This window comes from Camellia sinensis, chromosome 15 (genome assembly GCF_055761805.1).
Source record: "Camellia sinensis isolate YWXY chromosome 15, ASM5576180v1, whole genome shotgun sequence".
In the NCBI taxonomy this organism is placed as follows: Eukaryota; Viridiplantae; Streptophyta; class Magnoliopsida; order Ericales; family Theaceae; genus Camellia; species Camellia sinensis.
In genome coordinates this window covers 55814517-55837489 of record NC_138975.1, presented here as the reverse complement: position 1 = coordinate 55837489, position 22973 = coordinate 55814517, and the positions used below count along the sequence as shown (strand labels likewise).

General features: G+C 31.0%; 1 protein-coding gene across 1 annotated transcript; it reads left to right on the top strand.

The window, feature by feature from the left end:
- The first annotated feature begins 823 nt into the window (after positions 1-823).
- LOC114312534 (CASP-like protein 1F1) lies at positions 824-4169 on the top strand. Its single transcript, XM_028258772.2, has 3 exons — positions 824-1015; positions 1150-1273; positions 3859-4169. Exons 1-3 carry the CDS (start codon positions 840-842, stop codon positions 4078-4080), a joined length of 522 nt encoding a protein of 173 aa, XP_028114573.2. The 5' UTR covers positions 824-839; the 3' UTR covers positions 4081-4169.
- The last annotated feature ends 18804 nt before the right edge of the window (positions 4170-22973 follow it).

Genomic DNA, 22973 nt, shown 5'->3' with positions numbered 1-22973 from the left:
TTTCTTGAGAAACTATTCAAAGAATTGATACCACTATGTTACTAGTCATTCCTATTAATTATCGTCGGCTAAATAGTAAAAATATAACATGAAATGGTACTTTTTTTTTTCTTTCTTTCCTGAGATGATAGGTCAGGTGATACATCAAACCCCATTTTTACTAAGTTAACTAATTATAATTAATAAGAATATGAGAATATTGAACAACGAAAATTAGAATTTTCTTCTTATTCTTTTTCTTGTGACCGTTAGTGCTAAAAATTTGATAGTTGAAAGTTGAAACCCACCTTTTTTTTTAAAAAAACTTTCGAGTGATCATTAAGATCCTTTCAATTACATTGTTGTAATATAACACCATCTAAATGTTGTGAAAAAACTACCTTATGATGTGTTTGATTGGGAAATTTGAGAAAATATTTAGAAAGATAAAGAAAAAAATATGTGAAATTAGGTCAAATGTATGTATATTTTATTCACATTTCACTTACCTTTTCCATTTCCTTTCCAAATCCCTTTCAAATCCTCTAATCAAACACGGCATTAGTGAATGTAATGACATTTTCTTAATTTAAAATAGTAGTAAATTTGTTTTTTTATTTAGTATCAGTTGAAAATGTTAAGAGAATCACGATTCAATTAAGTCACATCAATGCTCTCCCCTCTTGGTCATTCCTCACGTTTCTCTCTCTATAAATTTCACAACTTCCCACTTTTGTAGTTACTAATGCTACACCTTTTGGATTCTTCTCTCCCATCTCCCTTGTTTTTGCTCTGTTTTATTCAATTTCATACCCTTCAAGAGCTCTTAGTACACCATGGATGGTGTTGAACCCAAAATTATGCAAAACCCAACTTTCAAAACGCACAAATATTCCTTAGCAGCCCAAATTTGCCTCAGAATTTTGGCAACTGTGGCTTCATTAGCTGCTGCATGGATTATGTTCACCAATAAGCAATCTATCATTTTATATGGCCTTGTGGTCGATGCCCGATACAGCTACTCCTCTGCTTTCAAGTAAGACATGTATATAAACTTATGCATTTAGGTATATATGTTCTAATTTCAGTATTAGCTGTGTCTGGAGACCTTTTTCGTTTCCTTGTGTTAGTGTTGTTAAGATTGCTCAAGATTCACAAATTTTGTTGCAGGTTCTTTGCTGTTGCAAATCTTATTACAAGTGTATTGTCTGTGGGATCCTTGTTTGTTGCTGTTATCCTTGCTCGAAATTGGTCTCACCTCAACAACTACTTCTACATGTTCCTGCATGATTTGGTAAACATTCTTGTAAATCTTATAATCTGAAAACAAGGTACCCACAAAAAAAAAAAAAAAAAAAAAAAAAAAAAAAAAAAAAAAAAAATTCCCATTTAAGTGTTCAAAAAATGAAATTTATGATGTATATTTAAATTTATTACCAAGGTTTCAGAATGGAGTTGCGGTCGCTGTAATGATTGCGGTGATACGATTGTAGTTGCAAGGTGTAAAGGTCGTAGCGTAACGGTTGCAATAACCGAAATCGTGATTTTTTTTTTTTTTTTGCACAATTTAATGAAAACTTACCGATACGTATATTTTTTTTTTTTTCAAAATCATATTTATTAGGATTTAAAATATATTTTGATCAATTTTTGTTAATTTTTAAGTATGATCTAATATATTTCATATTTTCAAATCACGATAAAAGGAGCTTTTTACATTTTATTTTAATAGTTAATGATTTTAAGAATAATTGATTTTAAATGTCTACAAATTATTTTTGAGCAATACCTGAACTAACTGAATAAAAAATATTCACAATTATTAAATGAAATGATTATAAAAATAAAAATTATGCCATAAACGAAAATTATTTTTGAGGCATTTTTTTAGACAACGCTTTATAGCTAACTAAATAAAATTATTTACAATTAAGTATTAAATGAAATTATTATAAAAATAAAAATTGTGACATAAACAAAAAGTATTTTTGAACTACTGATTTTATTTATTTTTTTAAAAACCTTTTTTAGACAACATTGTAGTAACAAAATAAAAAATATTTACAATTAAATATTAAATAAAATGATTATAAAAATGAATACAATCACTGTTTATATATTTTTTATTTTACATACTAATAAAATGGAATAAAATTTTTTCAACAATTATAAAGAAAAAAAAATTCATTTAAGATATTTTTTTTGGCTTGGATCACTTGAGTATTTTGTTTTGTTTTGTTTTTTTTTTTTTTGTAAGCTTTTGTTTTTTGAAAGGAAGTTATTCAGAATGTTGTAAAAAGATGTAACGATGCGTAACGAACAGTTACAGTGTGTAACACTATGGCTGTTATGTAATACTGAAACGACTGTTACATAAGTGAATTTCCGTCACACTGCTATAGCAGCCATAACTGGTGGCAGTGACCACCACAACCGTTATGTAATGGCTTTACATAACGATTACGGTCGCTTTTTGAAATCTTGTTTATTACAGTATAAGTCACATTAAGGTCTTGTTTGGATACATGCTATTTTAGTAACTTTTTGATTTTTTAGTTAAAATATAATGTAAAAAAAATTAGTATGTATGAAAAGAGTTTTAAATTTTTTTACGAAAAGATGTGCAAAAAGTAGAGAGAAAATAAAACCTTTGACTTTTTGGTATAAATTATTGACTTTTTAAAATTTTTAATGAATTTTTGACTTTTAGACTAAAATATTGAGTTATCAAACGAGGACTTCAGAATGACTTTATAATTCACATATTTTATTTGTTTGACACTTTTCAAAATACCATTTTTTTAAGTGCATAGCATGAAGTTGTTACTTAAGTTGTCATAACTGAACTTGCCCAATTTTGGCATTATTATCTTTGGTGCAAAATTTGACACAAGTTCTGACATTTTGTCAAGTTTTACATTGCTATCAACTACTAGATGTATTTTATAAAGATTCCACAATAGTTGAAAGATAAAATGATAACTACGTCAAAAAAATGACAAAAGAATTGGAACAAAGCTATTAAATTTTGACCTTTTTTCTATTATACAATAGTCAATAATTAATAGTGATATCAATCTCTAATATTTAGCATTACAGATATTTACAAAAGTTTTTTTATATAACGAGTACGCTGCTGCATTAATGCACTTATTGTGAAAGAAGAAAGTGCACCAATCCATTGCACCCGTTACGTACTACAGGAAAAATGGAATTTAGCGGCGTTTATTTAATGGCATTTTTATAAACGTCACTTTTTTTAATATTTAGCGACGCTTTATAAACGTCGCATTTTTTTTTATTTTTAATTTTATTTTCAAACTTAGTTTATTTATTATTTTAATAAACATCATTTATTAGTTCTTAATAATTGTTTATGACAGGTATTTTTTTCAACCATATAAAATTAGCACCACTTCAAAAATTAAAAAAAATAAAATTAAAAATAAAGGCTATGGCGGCGTTTTTTGAACGTCACTATATTCCTATCCCAACGGTTAGATTTTTAAAATGTGTAAATGTCTTTGACAGCGTTTTAAAAACGTCTCTAAATGTCATAGTGACGTCATAGTGCAGTTAGGGTAGGACATTTGGCGGCGTTTTTAAAAACACCGCCTATACTAAGATACCGACGTTTTTCAAGCGCCATAAAGCTATAGCGACGGCCGCGTCTTCGGCGTTTGATATTAAACGTCACAAAAAGAATTAGCGACGTTTTCAGTACCTATAGCGGCGTTTTTAAAACGCCGCAAAAAATCGATTTTCCAGCAGTGTACATAAAACACTATGTCTCAATACAACAGATAAATTATAAAATTACTACTGGCACATACTGATAATTTAGATGTTTTTTTGATGGGGGGATGTGAATTTGGACAGGTTTTGATGACATTGGTAATAGCTGCATGTGGGGCTGCAACATCGATTGGATTTGTGGGTCGATATGGGAATAATCATGCTGGTTGGATGCCCATTTGTGACAATTTTGTCAGATTTTGTGACAGAGTCACCATTTCTCTGATTCTCTCTTATTTCTCTTTCCTCTTCTATCTATTTCTCACTATCATCTCTGCCAACAAGTCCAGAAAAATTCAAGTTTGAAGCTTTGAGAGAGAGGGAGAGAGGATCTTGGCAATGGTGGTGGTGAATATATGATGAAATGGGCATATCTTGTAAACATGTCAGTGAGACTTTCTGTACTTTCTTATAGGAAAAAATATAAATAAATAAATAAATAAAGAGTAGTTCGTGATAAAGCCTCTTTTTTGCATTCTTAGGCTCTTATTGCCAATATGGTACAAAGTGATGCAACTACTATGGTTAGCCTAAATCAAAGACAAAACAATGTGTGCATATGTAGTAATAATATATTATCTATACAACTTTTTAGGATTGCAAATTTCATTGAAATTTATATAATGCTTCGCGATCAAAGGGCAAATGCACGTGGTGCTTCAATTTGAATTTTATTTGGCTTTAACACTAAGATTCATCATTTTGTGTTTCCTTTTAAGAGACAACATGACAAATGTCCTATAGCGATTCTGATTTAGATTCGACCCATTTGTTATTTTTGGATTCTGGAACCCATGTATTTAACTGTTGTTTAGTTCATTTTTATCTTATTGTTTGTTGGGTTTGGCTATTGGGAGTTTTGGTTGTATTCGAAACAAGTTGAAAAGTCAGTTTTTCAGTAAGTTATCCAGATTTTTGCCTGTTCACTTAAGCAATACTTCTTGCACTCAAGCAGTCTTTTGCAGTCTGTAAAACTACAGAGAGTTTGATATCTGCGCTCGAACAAACTTTTACAGGTCTGAACTACTGGGAGGGGGTCATTGTGCGCTCGAGCGGTGGTTTTCATCGCTCGAGCGGTGTCACTTACCATGTCTATTCGCTCGAGCAGTGTTTTAGTCGCTTAAGCGGTCGATGTGTATATTAGTCCGAGATACAGTATTTTTCAATCACTTTTTCACCTCTTCCTCTCTCTAAACGTTCCCAAAACTCTAGATCTACTCTGTCTCTGTCTCTCTAGCTCTTGAACTCTTACTCCAAATACTCTCAATCCATGGATTTCCTAACCCTCGCCCTTTGGAGTAAAAGATAGAGCATATCGAGGGCTTCATTCTAATCGGAGAAGTTGGTGTTTTTGACTCCATCGGGTTCTACCCATTGTTTCTTCTTGTCTTCTACTTAGAGATAGAGATTTCTTTGACTCTTTATATGATTTTTAGCTTAGCTATTTATTTTTTTAAAAGGGTTACTTATTTGGGAAATTTTGATAAAATCTAGAGTTTGGTTTGAAATCAAAAGAGAGGTTTTTCAATATTGATTTCTTGAAATTGGTTGGGGGAGAATGGTTATGGATGGTTTGAGTTGAGATGATAGAAATCTTTTCTTAAAATTGATTTTGTGAGAAAATGGGGTTTTGTCCTAATTTTGAATATTTGGAAATTGTGAAAGGAAATGGGAAACGATGTTGGATATTGTGAAATTGGAACAAGGTTCATGTTAATAATGATGGTGGAGTTGGGTATGTATTATCACTCCCGTTGTAATTGATGAAATTGTATATTTCGTTTGGGGACTGACTATTTTAGCCAAAAAGCCAAAAAACCAACTAAAACTAGTCACATCACCTCTCTACTTTTCTGCACATCTTTTCGTAGAGCATCATTATACAGTGAACATTGTAAATATCTTGCTTTTTGAGAAGAAAAAAAAAGGGTGAATACCGTGGTGAATCTGGTTAGGGGTGTGGTTGTAGTTTTATTTTGTTGGCCTGTGTGTCCTTGGTAAAAGTTCAGAAACCTGAGCGGTTAGGTATTGATCCTTCTGATTAGTATCGGTAAAATGGTTTTGGTAGTGTTCGTATAGCCTATTTGCAAACACGTACCTAGAGATTCTTAGTGTATTGTATCTACTGCCTTGTTTTTTGTATGAAAGAATTATATTCATGAATTGATTTATAATTCGGTATTGCATTATTTTGAGATGGAAAATGAGGAATGTTTGATAAACGGCACGCATGTGCATTACCTTATAATTTTGTTAAGATTGTTAAAGTATCTCTATTGGGATTTGGCTCACCCTATATAGAAAACAACTTTCAGATGCTGATGATATGCCTCCGCCAAGGACATAGTTTGGGAGGACTCGGAGCTTAAGGCTTCTTTTTTGTTTTCTTTATGTAACTATTTTTGATTAAGTCTCGAGCTTTACATGTATTGAGTTTAAACTCATTTTGTTGTAACCAAGTATTGTTTTGGAAAGTTGTAGCAATTAGGGCATTTCATTATTTGGGTTTTATTTTTCTTTTTACTCTTGTATTCATGCCATATGTTATAGATTCAGAATTTAGGATTTGTGAATATATATTGTATATGTTATCTTTTGTAATCATCAAAGATGAAATATATGAAAGATATGAGATTGTCAATTAATTGTAGCACTATTAATAAATGGGTTATTGTTATTTATTTCGGGGCGTTACATGTCCCAACATGAATGGTGTGGACCATTAAATAACTTTTTTAAATTTCATTGTTGAATTTAATTTAGCAAATATCAATATTCGTAAAAATTGGTAGTAAAGACAAGATACACATAGACCAGAAAAACCAGTACTCAAAAAAAAAAAAAAAATCAAAATATGTCATTCTTAGCATCGATTTTTGCCGATAAAAAAAATTAAATGAATTCAAGAGGAATTTTCTAGAACGTATCAATACATTAGACTCATGCTATAAATTGTTTCATGTCATAAATAAACTCGAACACTCAAAGAAATTCATTGGAGAGGCAGATGCACATCTTTTACAACAAACACAATTCTCTATTCTTCGAACAAAAGCAATTTGCTCCATGCTAAATTGTCAAAATATTGTGCTAAAACTAATTTTTAAGAATGTTACAATATAAAAATATCAAAGTAAATAACACTACTCCAATGGAGAAATGTTATTTCTTCTGTTTTTGTTCACAAAAGCCAATACGAATGGTATTTGTGGGCTACATCAAAAGGGCGATAAATTGGTTACTCAATGTTATTACTTTGTTTTGTTAACGAAAGCCAAATACAGATCAACTTGTTAGGTTTTGGTTTAAAAAAAATACTTTTCAAAAAAAATTATTTTTTTATTTTTTATTTTCAATGAATTTTTTTAATATTTTAATATTTTTTTAATTTTTAGACATACTTAACATAAATTCACTTAAAAAGTATAATATTTGTAAAAAAAATCTTTAAAAAATTCACTAAATACCCAAAAAATATGAAAATTCTGAACATTTTTCATATTTTTGTGTATTTATTAAATTTTTAAAATATTTTTCACAAATATTTTACTACAACAATGATAGAGAGCTCTAATGATGTGGTAAGAGAAAAAAAAAATAAAAACATAGGCACACACATCACATTAAATGTGAGTCCCACTCCTTGCCACATAACTAGAGCTTTCTTTAAAGCTCCAAAATTGAAACTCTTAATCTTTATTCATTTTACTATTTAGATACATCAAAGTAAGGTGCATTTAAAAAAATAAAAAAAATTACTTAAAATTTTAAAAATATTCACTCAAAAATAAAAAAATATGAAAAATAAAAAATTCAATTTTTAAAAAATTAAATTTAAAAAACTGAAACTAAATCAACTAAATGGTATTTGTGGGCCACATCAAAAGGGATATAAAATGGTTACTCCAATGGAGAAATGTGTTATTTCTTTTGTTTTGTTATTTGTGGCCACATCAAAAGAGAGACAAAATGATGACACTGGGTGAAATTTGACAAGAAAAATGTTTGAGGGCCACAAAATTGTGGCTCAAATGGTCCGAAACTGTCAAAATGACGCCGTTTTGCGTCGTTTAGCATCCAAAATGACGTCGCTTTGACAGTTTTGAGTCATTTGAGTCACAAAATTTGTGGCCACCTAACATTGTTGATTTGACAATATGTCAAATCTTATGTCATATTATAGGAAGGCAAAATTATATTAACCTCCCTTATATTTGAAAAAAAATATAAATTTTTTATAATTTTGACATAATTATATTGACTTTTCTCTTAATAAAGTTAAAAAAAATCAAAACTAATATAAATGATATAAAGACACAAAGATATACGAGGTAAAATATATATTTCAATATAAAAGAGATGAGAATATTATTTTTTATTCATACGACTAACGAATTTTTGATGAAAATATGATCAAATGTTATATGAATTAAAATTTTCAAGAAGCTCATTATAATTATTACTAAACTTATGAAAGTTATTATTATTATTATTGTTCAAATCTCATAGGAGGTGAGTGTAATTTTAAACTGCTATAAACATTTAAGATGCTCTTATGTGCAGAAAATTAATATATTTTGGGTGTGATCCCCAAAATTTTAGGCTACACATTCACATTTTGCAAGTACAAGTATTGAGCAAATATTACTGAAGAATTCGTGTGCATGTTCTTTACATGTGAAGCCTAAATAAATAATTTTGAAGGCAGAATCTTATTTTTCCTACTTCACTGGACCCAAATCGCTTCCCTTTGTCATTTTAAACTGTGTAACTCGCTTTCAAATACAGGTGAAATTTAAAATAAAATAAAAACTCTCGAATATATTAATTTGTGATTATAATTTTATTTTAAACAAAAAGATAGCAATCTTAATCAAATAATCAATAATAAATTGGTACAACGATTTAACACGTGAAAAAAATCACAATTAGAACACTTCCAATTGTGATGAAAAAAATTACAAGTCAAAGTTACAAAACAATCTACTAAGAAGACAAATGAATTACAAACAAAAACTTTCAATTACCTAGCGAATCCATATCCGAATTAAACCAAACCTGATGTGCCTCTTCCACCACTGTCTTTATCTCGCAATTGCTTCGCCCAATGTTGAATCTACAATGCTGATGTCAAATTCATGATGATGAGCCACTCTGAAATCTACCAAAACTTTAGACCCAAGTTTCTTAGAATCCACCAATAAACACATCTCTTTTTTTGTGAATGAAAAACAAAAACAACCCTTAATGTTTGTTGATATGCAATTCATGGATCAATCAATAACCTTTTATGCATAAAGGAAATTCATACAAACACCCTCCAATATAGAACATTTGTATTTTACTTCTCTCAGAGAGTTTAGATGGGCTCAACCCTAAAATGAGCAAACGGCACACTTTATATTAAATAGAGTCATGAAGACTGGTTGAGCCGCAGTGCTTCCATATAAGGCAACCGCTCGAGCGCAAAATCTACCGCTCATGCGGTAAAAGTTATCTCCCAGAAGTTTAGAATGCAGGTAGAGATACTAGATGAACCATTTTGCCGCTTGAGTGTACGAAAGACAACTCGTGCTTAGTCAACGAAGTAGCAAACAAGAATACTCAAATTAAGATACGAAATATTAGCACAAACTCTCCGCACAGGCACAACTCGAGTTGGATTCACATCTAAACTCTCATAATCCACAAATACAATAGAGCAAATAAAAATACAACTAAAAAAAGTTTTGTCCAACAAAATTGCCAATTACAAAAAACCTAACAACAGGAAGCAATGGAATCGCATCGAACTAAGCTTAATTCAAATTAATTGATTTTGAAATCTCAATCTCAAAGAATTATCAATTTTAGCTATTCAATATGATAGAAATAAGTATGAAGTTATTAATTCCAACGCAAAATACAATGAAACACCTACAACAATTAACCACTCAATTGAAAGGTTCACACAGACACGCATATATAAAAAATTCTAATGACGGTTTAATGGGTAGTCATTTGACTTCATATATACGAGTAAAGCATGTATGAAAATATGTAAAGTGCATTAAAATTCTAATTATTTTGATAAATTTTTTCATTTTATCAAATGTCCATAAAATTGTCATTAATATAACCCTATATAAAAAGTCCTAACTACATAGAGATGACCTCTGGGGATAGATTCTAAGGAGTCGAGATCCCAAAGGTCACCCTTAGGTGGTGTTATATAATAGGACTACTCAACTATATAGCGGTAAGTTGCGAACTCACACAAAAATGATGATTCGAACTCACACTCCTAACACTGGCTATGGTTCGCCTAAGCCTGCAAGGTTTGTCCTACTAACCGTATATGTTGTCTCCCGAATAACTGGCCCTAGAGAGAATGGAACCTGAGATTTCAAGATTGATGCCTCAAAGTCTTACCAAGTTGCCACAACCCCTCGAGTTACATAACCTTATATAATCTCAAACTATACCTACATTAGTTCAAAAAAGAACTATACCTATATTGAACCGTTCAAATCAATTCATTTCAGAACCAGAATTACAACCGAACTATTTAGTCTTCGTTTGGCAATAACTTTCTTAGCTGGCTTTTTGGCCTTTTTGACTTTTTTTAGCCTGAGACTTTTTTGTTCGTTTAGTATTTTTGATTGGCTTTTTTGGATTTTTAGCTTTGGAATGGTGGATTTTTTTTTTGTCCTTTTGTGATTTTTTGCTTTTTGTATTTTTTGACTTTTTTTTTGTCCTTTTGTGATTTTTTAGCCCAACTCAAAAACCAAACAACCCCTCAATCATATGACTGGATGTCATCTAGTCTAGTTTACTCATTTCAACATTTTTCGTTTTTTAAATTTTTGGATAAATTACATTGACATCTCTTGAGGTTTCTATTTAATACAGATCACCCTCTCACATTTGAAAAATTACATTCTCCTCCTTGAGGTTTGTAATCTCATTACAAATTGTCCCCTGTATTACTGATGTGATACCCTAAAATTTTCTAAATGACTATTTTATCATTTTTCTTACCATTTCTTCTTCTTATCATCGTGACTACATTCTAAAACTTTTCATCATTAAATTCTGTTTGAATATATTCTTATTGAGTGATGAAATACAAACATAAATTTTATATAAATTTTTTAAACACAATGATATAACTTAATGGCGACCTTTTACTTAAAAACAAAACACCCATAAATATGATTTATATTTACAACAATATCACTATCACAATATTTTTATGATATTTTTTGTATAAATTTTTATATATGAATAGAATTCTTTATTTTTGTTTCACCATCATTTTTCTTTCTCGTCTATTCACTCACATTTATTACAGTATTACCAAATACCGTCATTTACATTTATTACAGTATTACAGATTTTTTTTATATTTTTTTATATATGGTAAATTTTTAAAAAAAATTACAAAATATTATACTTCTTAAGTATATCTAGATTAGGTGCATTTTAAAAAATTAAAAAAAAATTCTTAAAATATTAAAAAAATTCAATAAAAATAAAAAATATGAAAAATAAAAAATTTTATTTTTTTTTGTGAGTTAAACTAAAGAAGATGATTGTTACTTTTCTTAAGATAACATGAACAAAATATTATTTTATATGTACAAAGACTAAAGGGCAAATGTGTCATTTTAATCTAACAGGGGGGTAAGTGTAATTTTTCAAACGTGAGGGAGTAATCTGTATTAAATAGAAACCTCAGGGGGTGTCAGTGTAATTTATCCTAAATTTTTTACTCCCTCTGCCCCAAAATTATAGTCTCTTTTGAGTAATCTAACTTTTTGGTAGTACAATTATTGTACTTTAAAAATATTAATTTTCTAAAATTATCTTTTGATAGTAAATTTTTTTTGGAATATCAATTGTCATAATTGTATTTTTTGTGTTGTTAATGAATTTAAAAGGACAAAATAGAAAATTCATGTTATTTTAGTTCTTAATTTTTAAAAAGAAATTAATATTTTGAGATAATAAAAAATAAAATAAATGATTAATATTTTAAGATAGAGAGTAATTTTTTTGGACCTACAATACAAGACTACAAAAGTTGTAACTACTATCTCGGGCATGTGAAGTGGGCTTTTTAATGACTCGGCTGAAGATCAGATCCAATGGGCTCTATGAAATAGCTCGTTATCAGTGGGTGCACACAAATTGGTCTTAAGCAGGTTGGCCCACCTTGGCCTGTGAAGCGACCCTTGGAATAAATATCTGGACACATATCAGGATCTTATTGACCGAACTTACCATCATATATATTATTAAAAGTAATACGTTTCATGTTTTCACTTTTCAAAAAATAAAATTCTATTTTTTTATTTTTTGTATTTTTTATTTTTACTGAATTTTTTAAAAATTTAGAAATTTTTTTTAGTTTTTAGGCACACCTAACATAAATATACCTAAAAAGTAAAAAAATTGTAAAAAAAATCTTTTAAAAATTCTCCAAATATCAAAAATACAAAAAAAAAAAAATACAAGAATTCAATACATTTTTTGTATCTTTATGTATTTATTAATTTTTTCAAATATTTTTTCACAAATTTTTTACTTTTTAGATACATCTAAGTAAGGTATATCTAAAAAAGTAAAAAAAATGTTTAAATTTAAAAAATATTCACTGAAAACAAAAAAAAAACGAAAATAAAAAAAGTCAATTTTCAAAAAAGTTAATTCAAAAAACTCAAATCAAACACACTGAATATTTTTCTTTTATTTAGGTGGCTTATTTTAAGCTTATTTTTTTTTCTAAAAAAGCCACATCAGCATGTCTTTTTCATTTACATGTAAAGTCATACATAAATTCAATTTCAATTACAATAACTAATTTTATATGGACTCTATTTGAAAAATACTTAATTTTCATATATTTTATATAGTTGACATTTTAATTTAATTATTATGATATTTGAAAAAAAAATTGTTCTAATATAAAAATAAATCAATAAATAAATAAATAAGACACAATGTGCTTAATTATGTATATCACACGGATCAAATTAATTTTCTTTTATATTTTTTATCTATCTTATTGATATCTTAATATTAATTTATATTTAATTTTTTATTTAACATGAAATTATTCATTACAAAACATTTATATTTAATTTAAATTTTATATACCTATATACAATATGTATGAATAATTCAAAAAAAATATTAAAGAAAAAAATGAATACTCTACATTATTAATTTATGTATTTTCTTTTTAATCTAATCACAATATATTTATATTTAATCTTTGAAATAAATTTTGTGTAATTCTATTTATACATATTTTTATTTTCCAAATAAAAATAAAAATAAAAATAAAAATAATTAATTAGAATGATTTTTAATTTTATATTACTGATTTTCTTTCTAATTTAATATCAAAATGAGTGTTTATTTTATTATTTTATAATTTAATATACATCATATAAAATCACCATATGATAATTACATTTTTGTAACATAATAGAACTACAATGATCAAAATAAGCAAATAATTTAACTAAGTTTATTATATATAAGTATCCAACTAACACTGTTATAGAACGACTAAGATTATTAAAATTAAAATTAAAATTAAAATTAAAATTAAAATTATTCTTTTATAACACATAGCATAATATAAAATACCATTACATTGATTAAAGTTAACTCCATTATGATTTTATGTCAGACATCATATTTCTAGAAATGATTTACATACACATGAAGCGTCCAATTTGATATTGATTAATTAAAATTATAGAACTCAATACTTTTTTGGTTAAGTTTTTAGAAGATAAATTAACAAATGTCAAATGATAAATAGTGTGGAGTATTGTTTTAAACAATAATGATTCATTGAAAATGATTGTGTATATTTAAGGCACATATTGATGTTTCTTGAATAATTTTTAAATAAAAATTTAAAATTTAGAATTTAGAATGTGCCACCTAATGAAAGGAAAAACACTATATATATGATAATTAATCAAAACCCTTTTGAGAACTGAAATTTTTAAGGTAATAGAGATTTTCTGTCTGATTTCCTTTGAAGACACTAATTATGATTTGAATTTGTAATTTTTTATGCAACAATCTGAATAACTCTTACTGGGACACCCCGAAATAATAACAACCCACATTAATATTCGGTAGAATTAATCATTAACATTATATTTAACATTCCATTTATACTCATTGATCATACAAAAGATGACATATGTGTATACATTCATAAATCCTAAATCCTAAATCTATAGCATATGACATATGTACATGAATTGAAATAAAAGGAGAATTATGTAAGTTCATGCCCCAATGGCTACATCTTTCCAAGTCAATATTAGGATATAACAAATGAGTTCAACTCAGTACAGTTAAATCCCAAGGCTTGTACAAAAATAATTACATCAAATTAAAGGAAAAGAAACTCTTGGCTATAAGTTCTCCCAAACTATGTTTTTGGTGGAGGCATATCATCATCACCTGAAAGTTGTTTTCCACATAGGGTGAGGTAAAACTCAGTAGAAATATTTTAACACAATGTATAAATCTTAACAAAGTCATAAGGTGAATGTATATACATGCCATTTGTCAAACATTTTATATTTCCATCTCAAAACAATGCAATGCTATGATTATATATCAATGTATGAAAAAATGTCCTTTTATATCAGAAAACAAGACAGTGGATACAAAGCACTAAGAATCTTTAGGTACGTGTCTGCCAGTGGGCTATACAAGTACTACCAAAACCATTTTACCGGTACTAACCGAAAGGATCAGTATCTAACCGTGTAGGTTTCTGGACTATCACCAACGACACACATGCCAACATAATAGCCACAACTGCACTCTCTAACCAAATTCACCATGTAGCACCCCAAAATAAATAGACATTATACTTCATTATAATATTGCTAACAAGCGAACACAACAACAATATGATTATATAACATCATTCTAACACATGCCTCAGTACATTCTTTTAATCCTACAGCATGAATTTTTATTAGAATGAATAAAATTAAACTATTAATGTCTAATGCCTTTAAAGGCTACAAGTTTCCAGGGCCTTACCCGGTTATAACAAATGATTCACTACTCAATACAAAGAAGCCCGTGGCTTAAATTACAAACAAATAACCAAAGAAAACAATGCATACGAGCCTCAAGCTCCAAAATCCTCCTAAGTCATCACCTTGGCAGAGGCACACCGGTTCACCTGAAAGTGGTTTCCCTCGTAGGGTGAGCAAAAAGCCCAGTAGAAATAAATTTAATGACATGTATGAAACTTAACAATGTCATAAGATATGCACATGAAATGTCATGATAAAACATGCATTTTTCCCTCTTGCAAATAATGTAATTCGAGATTTCCAAAAGATCTTTCCAAATCAACAATATCCTTACAAAACATACAAGTGGTAAATATAATAAAAAAATCCCCACGGCTAGTGTTCATAATAGTAACTATACAAGGCACTATACTATTAACCGGAAGGCTCGGTACCTACCACGTGGGTTTCAAGTCTTACACCAAGGACACACAGGCCAACTTAATTTTTCTTTAACACCCCCTCATGGTTTCACTATTTTATTTACCCTTTCTATAATACAATACATGCATCTCCAAACAATAATACATTTCCTAAAACATTGATATCTCCAATTACAAATCCATGATATGCATAATGCAATGTATGATTTGAAAATGTTTCCATTCCTTAATCCACATGCAGTTTCTACAACAATAAATACAATTCTCCACGAGTTGCCAACAACAATTATCTCTAATTAAAAGACAACAACAATGATTATATTCCAAAATCATAACGAAATCAGAATCCCAATGATTTATACAAAATCTCATGATTTCCAAAACAACATTCACACTCCTCACGAGTTTTGTGAATCTCCATCGAAAATACACAATTTTCTCACAACCATTTATATAGTTTCCAATAAAAAAAACCATTTCAAAAGAGTAAATAATACTCGGTATTTTCTAATAATTCCAAAACTTTTCTCAACCGATCCTCATTTCGACCAAAATCCCACAACCATTCTAACTCCATCCTTTTCCCATAAAAGCACCCAAAACCCTAGTTTTTTTTATTAACATTTGAAAATCCATTACAACCAAATCTTTTCTTCAAAAATACATAACACAACAACCACGAAGTTACCAATCCCAAACCATAAATGAAAACAAGTATTTTTCCCAAATTTGTGCATTAATAAATATATATATATATCCAAATCCTTTTTTTTTTTTTTAAAACCCATAACTAACAAAATAACATATAACGAAGCTAAACAACATGCACACTGTTAAGAAAATCCCTACCTCAACTTCGGAAGAAGAGAAAGCCCAAAAGCCCAAAACTCAATGTTGACAAAAACACAGACTTTTTAGATTAAAATGAAGCTCTTGGTGCGCTCTACCTTTTTCTCCAAAGGACAATAGTAGAGAAATCGACGGATGATGGTGTATTTAAGGTTCAAAGACAAGTTTCAGAGAGAGAGAGAGAGTAGATCTAGGTTTTTGAAATATTTAGAGAGAGAGAGAGAGAGAGAAATGAAAAGGTGATCTAAAAAATGACTTGTACGGATTGATATATGGGCAGACTGCTCGAGCAACAAAAACATCACTCAAGTGACCAAACACAAAAAGAGAGACTGCTCTAGTGAACAAAGTACCGTTTTGAGTGAAGAATACCACCCTCCTAGTACTTTTGCAAACCTGCAAAAGTACTGAGAGTTTCAAAAGGCCGCTCGAGCACAAAAAGGACCGCTCCAGCGAAGACCGCTTGAGCACAAGAAATATTACTTGAGCGCAAGAATGCCATACTCCTAGTAATTTTGCAGATCTAAAAAGTAGTAGAAGCTCCTAAAGTTCGCTTGAGCACAAGAAAGTTTGCTCGAGTGAACAAGCCAAAATCTGGGCAGCATTTTTATTGATAAACAAACTACTAACCTGTTCTAAATGCAACTACAACAACCAAACTGTTATTTAGCAAGCAACCCAAGAGGGGCATGAATTGGGTAATTAAAAATTTGGTCCGAAAATAAATTTTCAAAGACTAAGTGTTTAAAGGAAGATGGCAATAAATGAATACACAAAAAATAAAAGGAAAGGAAAGAAGAGCTTGACAAAAGGATTTATAATGGTTCGACTCACCGGCCTACGCCCATTCCTCAAGACACCTTCTTGAGAATTTCTTTACTATAAATAGATGCACCACCAAGCTTCACCTAGCTTGTGGAATTTTACAAGGACTTACTTCAATCTGTTGAGAACCACTCAACTAAATGCCTCACTTTACAAGTGTGTCACTTAGAAAATATGGAATAAGAATAAGAGGTACAACTTTCCTCTTTTACAAATGTTCTCTTACAAAAAATGGATATGAAAGTGTAAGCTCTCAAGTAATTTAAGACTCGCTCAGATATGAAAATGAAAGTACAAATGGAGTATATTAAAAGTTCTTGATTGCTCTTGAATGCTCTAGGCTTGTTGTATTGAAGAAGTGTATTAAATGAACAAGGAGACCTCTATATTTATAATATTGATGGCTTCTAGCTGTTAGAGAGAGAGAAGATTTGAATCTCTTATCCGTTGGAGAAGATCATTAAGAATTTGCTCTAGCTGTGTTTGATCAGAAAAGAAACAAGGCAGACTGTAGGTAGGTCTTGGAAAGAGAGGTTTCATTAAATGTATAAGCTTTTTATTTAATGCTTAACCTCATAAGTCAACTTCTTGGAGAAGATATGGTGCCAGAGGATCTGTTCTGTAGTCAGAATATATGACGTATTCTGCACACAAATCTGAAAAAGTGGCTGAGAAATGATCTGCAATAGTCTAGATCTGATTTGGCAGGTGGAATTTTTCTCTGAGTTAAGTTCCAGGTATTCCATGTGTCTACCCTTATCATTCTTGGTGTCGACCCTTGCTGTTTTGGTGTTGACCCTTGCAGCTGGAACACTTAGGCATTTTGATCTTCACTCTAGTATCGACCTTTGCTATCTTGGTGTCAACCCTTAGGCCTGTTTTAAGCATGGATAGAGTTTTGCAAACATGTGCTATTCTTATGCTTTGAAGGGCCAAAAATCATTGAAAAATAACACTTCTAGAATCATACATCTTCTAGCACAATTTGTATACTATTATTTTGAAAACTTTTAATAATAAATTAAATAAAGAAATTTGTCAATAATCGAAATCAATTTGAATAACCTTGGGGCTAACAATCTCCTCCTTTTTGATGATGACAAATATTTAAAATTTTCAAAGTGTGAGCTTCAAAAGGAAGGCATTAAGAAGTGTTTTTCAAGGAGTTTTGTGAATAAAAGTTTTGAAAAAAAAAAAAATCAAAAACTCCCCCTCTAAAAAGGTCTTCAAGACCAAAGCAAAAATAATGATATATGTCAAGATAATAAGACAACTTGATATAGATCAAGCACCCGCTAACAATATGCACTGAAACAATCATTAGTGAAATCAATTTCTTCAATTTATTTTCATTGAATGAAATCACAAGCATTTAAAAACAAATTCCATAATGCTTCAAGTATGGATATTCACAACACATCACAAGCATTCATAACCAATCACAATTAATAACAGAATGTTTGCATATCATAATATATTTTTGTTTCCAAAATATCAAGAACTTTAGTTTCTCAACAAATAAGTGTTTCTCAAATGTTTGTGTGTCCAAAAGATAATTGTTCCTAAGCATCCACATCTAAAGTAAGCATCCACATCTCAAGTACAAGTAAGACAACAAAGTAAAATAACTATAGCAACTACAACTTTCTCCCCCTTTGTCATTATCAAAAAGAGGGGTAGCATCTAGCGAAAAGGTGTAAGAGACCACAACTAGTGAAGAGCAAATTCGCGCTAGCCTTGGGCAAACCACAACATAAATTTCCTGATTTGTTTCCCCAAATCATCGTCCTAGCGTTGTTGGAATATTTTCCGAAATTCTTTGTTGGAGTCCTTGATCCTGTAGATGGCAGTCACCATTCTTTCGACACTCTCTTTAGCAGCTGCAATGACTTGAGCTTGTTGCAACTTCATTCGATCAATGTCTTTCTGCATTTCAGTCTGCGGAGAGACAAGTTGGAGAACCTAGGCGCTCAACTCATCTATCTTTTCTTCCAAGGCAAGGGATGATAAATCAGAGACAGTGTGAGAGGATAAGGGAATGTCAGAGGTAGGAATAGATTGGGAATCTAGGTTTAGATTGTTAAGCCTAGAATTGATGGAAGCAATCCCATCCACCAGGGGACCCTGAACCACAAAGTCAAGATGCTCGATTTTTTGAGAGAGAGAGGATAGGTTAGAAGAGGGTGGTGGAGAAGAAGGACCAGGGGTGGAGAAAGGAATTGCAGGACTGGGAAGAGAAGATCCAGGGGTAAAGAGACCAGGGGAAGACACAGTTTTCTTGGCCTTGGTCCAAATGCGGTTGGCAAGTGAATATCCAATGTTTCTAAGAGTTTCAGCCCCATAACACGAGGGGTCACGAGGGACTTTTTCTTCACCCTTCAGATCAATTTTGACATGCTTGAAAATTTTAGTGAAAATCATTCCATAGGAAAGGGTTCGATTATTTTGTTTGTGGGCATTTTTGATACATTGGATGACCAAAAAACAAAAATCAGTAGGGAAACTAGTGGATAAGGCCCAAATGAGAAAAGTGTGGCCGTATGTGACAGCATCAAAGCGGCCAGAATATGGAATGATATTGTGAGTGATGATGTCATGTAACAGTCTCAGTTCTAAGGAGAGATCTTTCCCAGAAACTATGACTAGGTGATTTAAATCAGGGTTGTTTGTGAGGAGACGGAGACCAGTGAGATGAGAGTATTGGGGTGGTTTAAGAGTTACAGATGGATTGATCCTGTGTCCATCATTTGAAATTTTCAAAATGGAGTTACTGATAGATGATGTAAGGGTAAAAGGGACCCCCTTTACAAAACAGTCATGGGTATGAGAAGAAATGTCCTCATCATAAGATAGATTTGCAAAAAACTCTTTGATGAGTGTGGGGTAAATATCACAGCCGAGTTTCAAAAGAGATGACCACTTTTGGTTATCGAACCAGGCTTTTACGGGAATAGAATGTTTTTCAAAAAATGCGAGATCGAAGATTGAAGTCCTTGTTGAAGGCAAATCGGCACTCTGGGTTCTTGAATCGAAGAACATGAGGAAAAGTAGCAACGACAGTGGAAGTGGAGGAGGTTTGTGGTCACTTTCGTGTTGCAATAGAAGGAGGGGCTTAAGAATCCATGGAGATGAAGAAGGAGACGTTGCGAGGAGGATGGGAGAAGATCAGAATGAGAATTGTCAGACAGAGATGTCGGAATAGGAAAAGGGGCTAGGGCTAGGGATTTAATAGATGTCGCAAGAGAGAAGGAAGGGTCGTGTGGTATATTAATACTCTTGAGAAGGTGTTGACCCTTGGGAAGAGAGGTGTTGACCCTTCGAATTTGAAAAGACTGCACATCAAAAACCTGACTCAAAAGGCAGGTGTCGTCCCTTAGGAAAAAAGGGGTCGACACTAAAAAGTAGTGACCTCAGATTCATCAGGTGTCGACACCTTCGAAGAGAGGTGTCGACCCTAAGCAACAAAAGGCACAAGCTTGGTTTAACTAGGTGTCGACCTTATAGAGTAGGGGGTCGACCCTTAAGCGTCCCGGAAGGTAAAAAGCTAGTGTTTTTCTCATCAAATTTCTCAAAGAAGCATAATAACACATAGTTTAACATCACATGGGAACATTTAACATACCAAGCTCAGTTCGTATAAAGTAGAAATGTTCCTCATTGAGAGGCTTTGTAATGATATCGGCCAATTATTGACTTGTAGGCACAAATTCGAGTTCAATGTCACCTTTTAGTACATGATCTCATAGAAAGTGGTGCCTTATTTCAATGTGTTTGGTGCGTGAGTGTTGTATGGGATTTTTTGAAAGATTAATGGCACCAGTGTTATCACTTTTAATAGGTATGTGATCAAAGTGAAGTCCAAAATCAAGAAGTTGTTGTTTTATTCAAAGCATTTGAGCACAACAACTAGCGGTGACAATATATTCCTCTTCAGCTGTAGATAAAGCCACATAATTTTGTTTTTTACAAAACCAAGATGTGAGTGAATTCCCAAGAAAATAACAAGTACCACTAGTGCTTTTATAGTCAAGTCTACATCTTACAAAGTTGGCATCCAAATAACCATAAAGATCAAAAACATTTGTTTTAGGGTACCAAAGCCCCAAAAGTGAAGTGCCAACGAGATATCTGAAAATACGTTTTACTGCGGTGATGTGTGATGCTTTTGGAGATGATTGAAAACGAGCACACATACAAACACTAAACATGATATTGGGTCTACTAGCTGTTAGATAGAGTAATGAACCAATCATATCTCGATATTTCTTTTCTTCTACCAGTTTACCTTGCTCATCGTTGTCAATTTTAATCGATGTGCTCATGGGAGTTGCTGCAGATTTGGACAAATCCATTTCAAACCTTTTGAGGAGATCTTTGATATATTTGTCTTGAGATAGATGAATGCCATCTTGGGTTTGGTTTATTTGCAATCCAAAAAAGTATGTCAATTCTCCCATCATACTCATTTCAAATTTGCCCTACATATCTTTAGCAAATTCCTCGCACAAAGATTCATTAGTAACTCCGAATAAGATATCATCAACATAAATTTGAACAATAAGCATATCTTCATTTTTGATTTTTACGAAAAGAGTTGTATCAATTTTCCCACATGAAAAACCTTTTTCAATAAGAAAATTGCTCAAGCGTTCATACCAAGCTCTAGGGGCTTGTTTCAAACCATATAAGGCTTTTGAAAGTTTATAGACGTGGTCTGGGTGTTTGTGGTTTTCAAAGCTGGGAGATTGTTCAACATACACTTCCTCCGAAATATACCCATTTGAAAAGGCACTTTTCACATCCATTTGGTAAAGTTTAAAATTTCTAAAACAAGCAAATGCAAGAAACATACGAATGGCTTCAAGGTGTGCAACGGGTGCAAATGTTTCATCAAAATCAATGCCTTCTTCTTGGTTATAACCTTGGGCTACAAGTCTAGCTTTGTTTCAGATAACAACCCCAGATTCATCCATTTTGTTTCGAAAAACTCATTTAGTTCCAATAACGGAATGATCCATAGGACGAAGAGTCAAAAACCAAACTTCATTTCTTTCAAACTGATTTAACTCTTCTTGAATAGCAAAAATTCAGTTTTCATCGTGTTCAGCTTCAGAAAAAGGTTTTTGGCTCAATTTGAGAAACAAAAGCTAAATTGCCATAGAAATTATGAATAGAAGAACAAGTTCTTACTCCTTGTGTGGCGTCTCCTATAGTGAGGTCTTTGGGATGTCCATAACCATACTTCCATTCTTTGGGTTGATCATTTTCCTTTGTTGGATAGGTATAATCTTTTTGAAGATCTTCCATAGAGATTTCAACATTGGGTTCTGAAGAATAAAGTTCATCATTTTCCAATAAGTAAATACCTTTAATGCTTGGATTAGAATTTGCAACATCATCACTAACGATATTCTTGGAAGCAAAAAAGTTAGATTCATCAAAAGCAACATGTATAGATTCTTCAACAAGTAATGTTCTTTTATTAAAGACACAATAAGCTTTACTAGAAATTGCATAGCGAAGAAACACTGCTTCATAAGATTTTGCATCAAACTTGCCATGATTATCTTTATTATTATTAAGTACAAAACATTTACAACCAAATGCACGAAAATGACCAATATTGGGTTTTCTACCTTTCCATAATTCATATGGCGTTTTCTTAAGTATGGGTCTAATCATAGCACGATTAATAATATAACAAGTTGTATTGATAACTTCTGCCCAAAAATATCTTGGCAAATTATTTTCATAAAGCATAGTCTGAGCCATTTCCTCAAGAACTCTATTTTTTCTTTCTACCACACCATTTTGTTGAGGAGTTTGAGGAGCAGAAAAATTATTATCAATAACATGCTCATTACAAAATAAAATAAACTCATCATTATCAAATTCTTTACCATGATCACTTCTAATTCTACAAATAGTAAGACTAATCATGTTTTGAATACGTTTATAAAGAGCTGTAAATGTAGAAAAAGTATCACTTTTGCGTGCCAAGAAAATCACACAAGTGAATCTAGTATAGTCATCC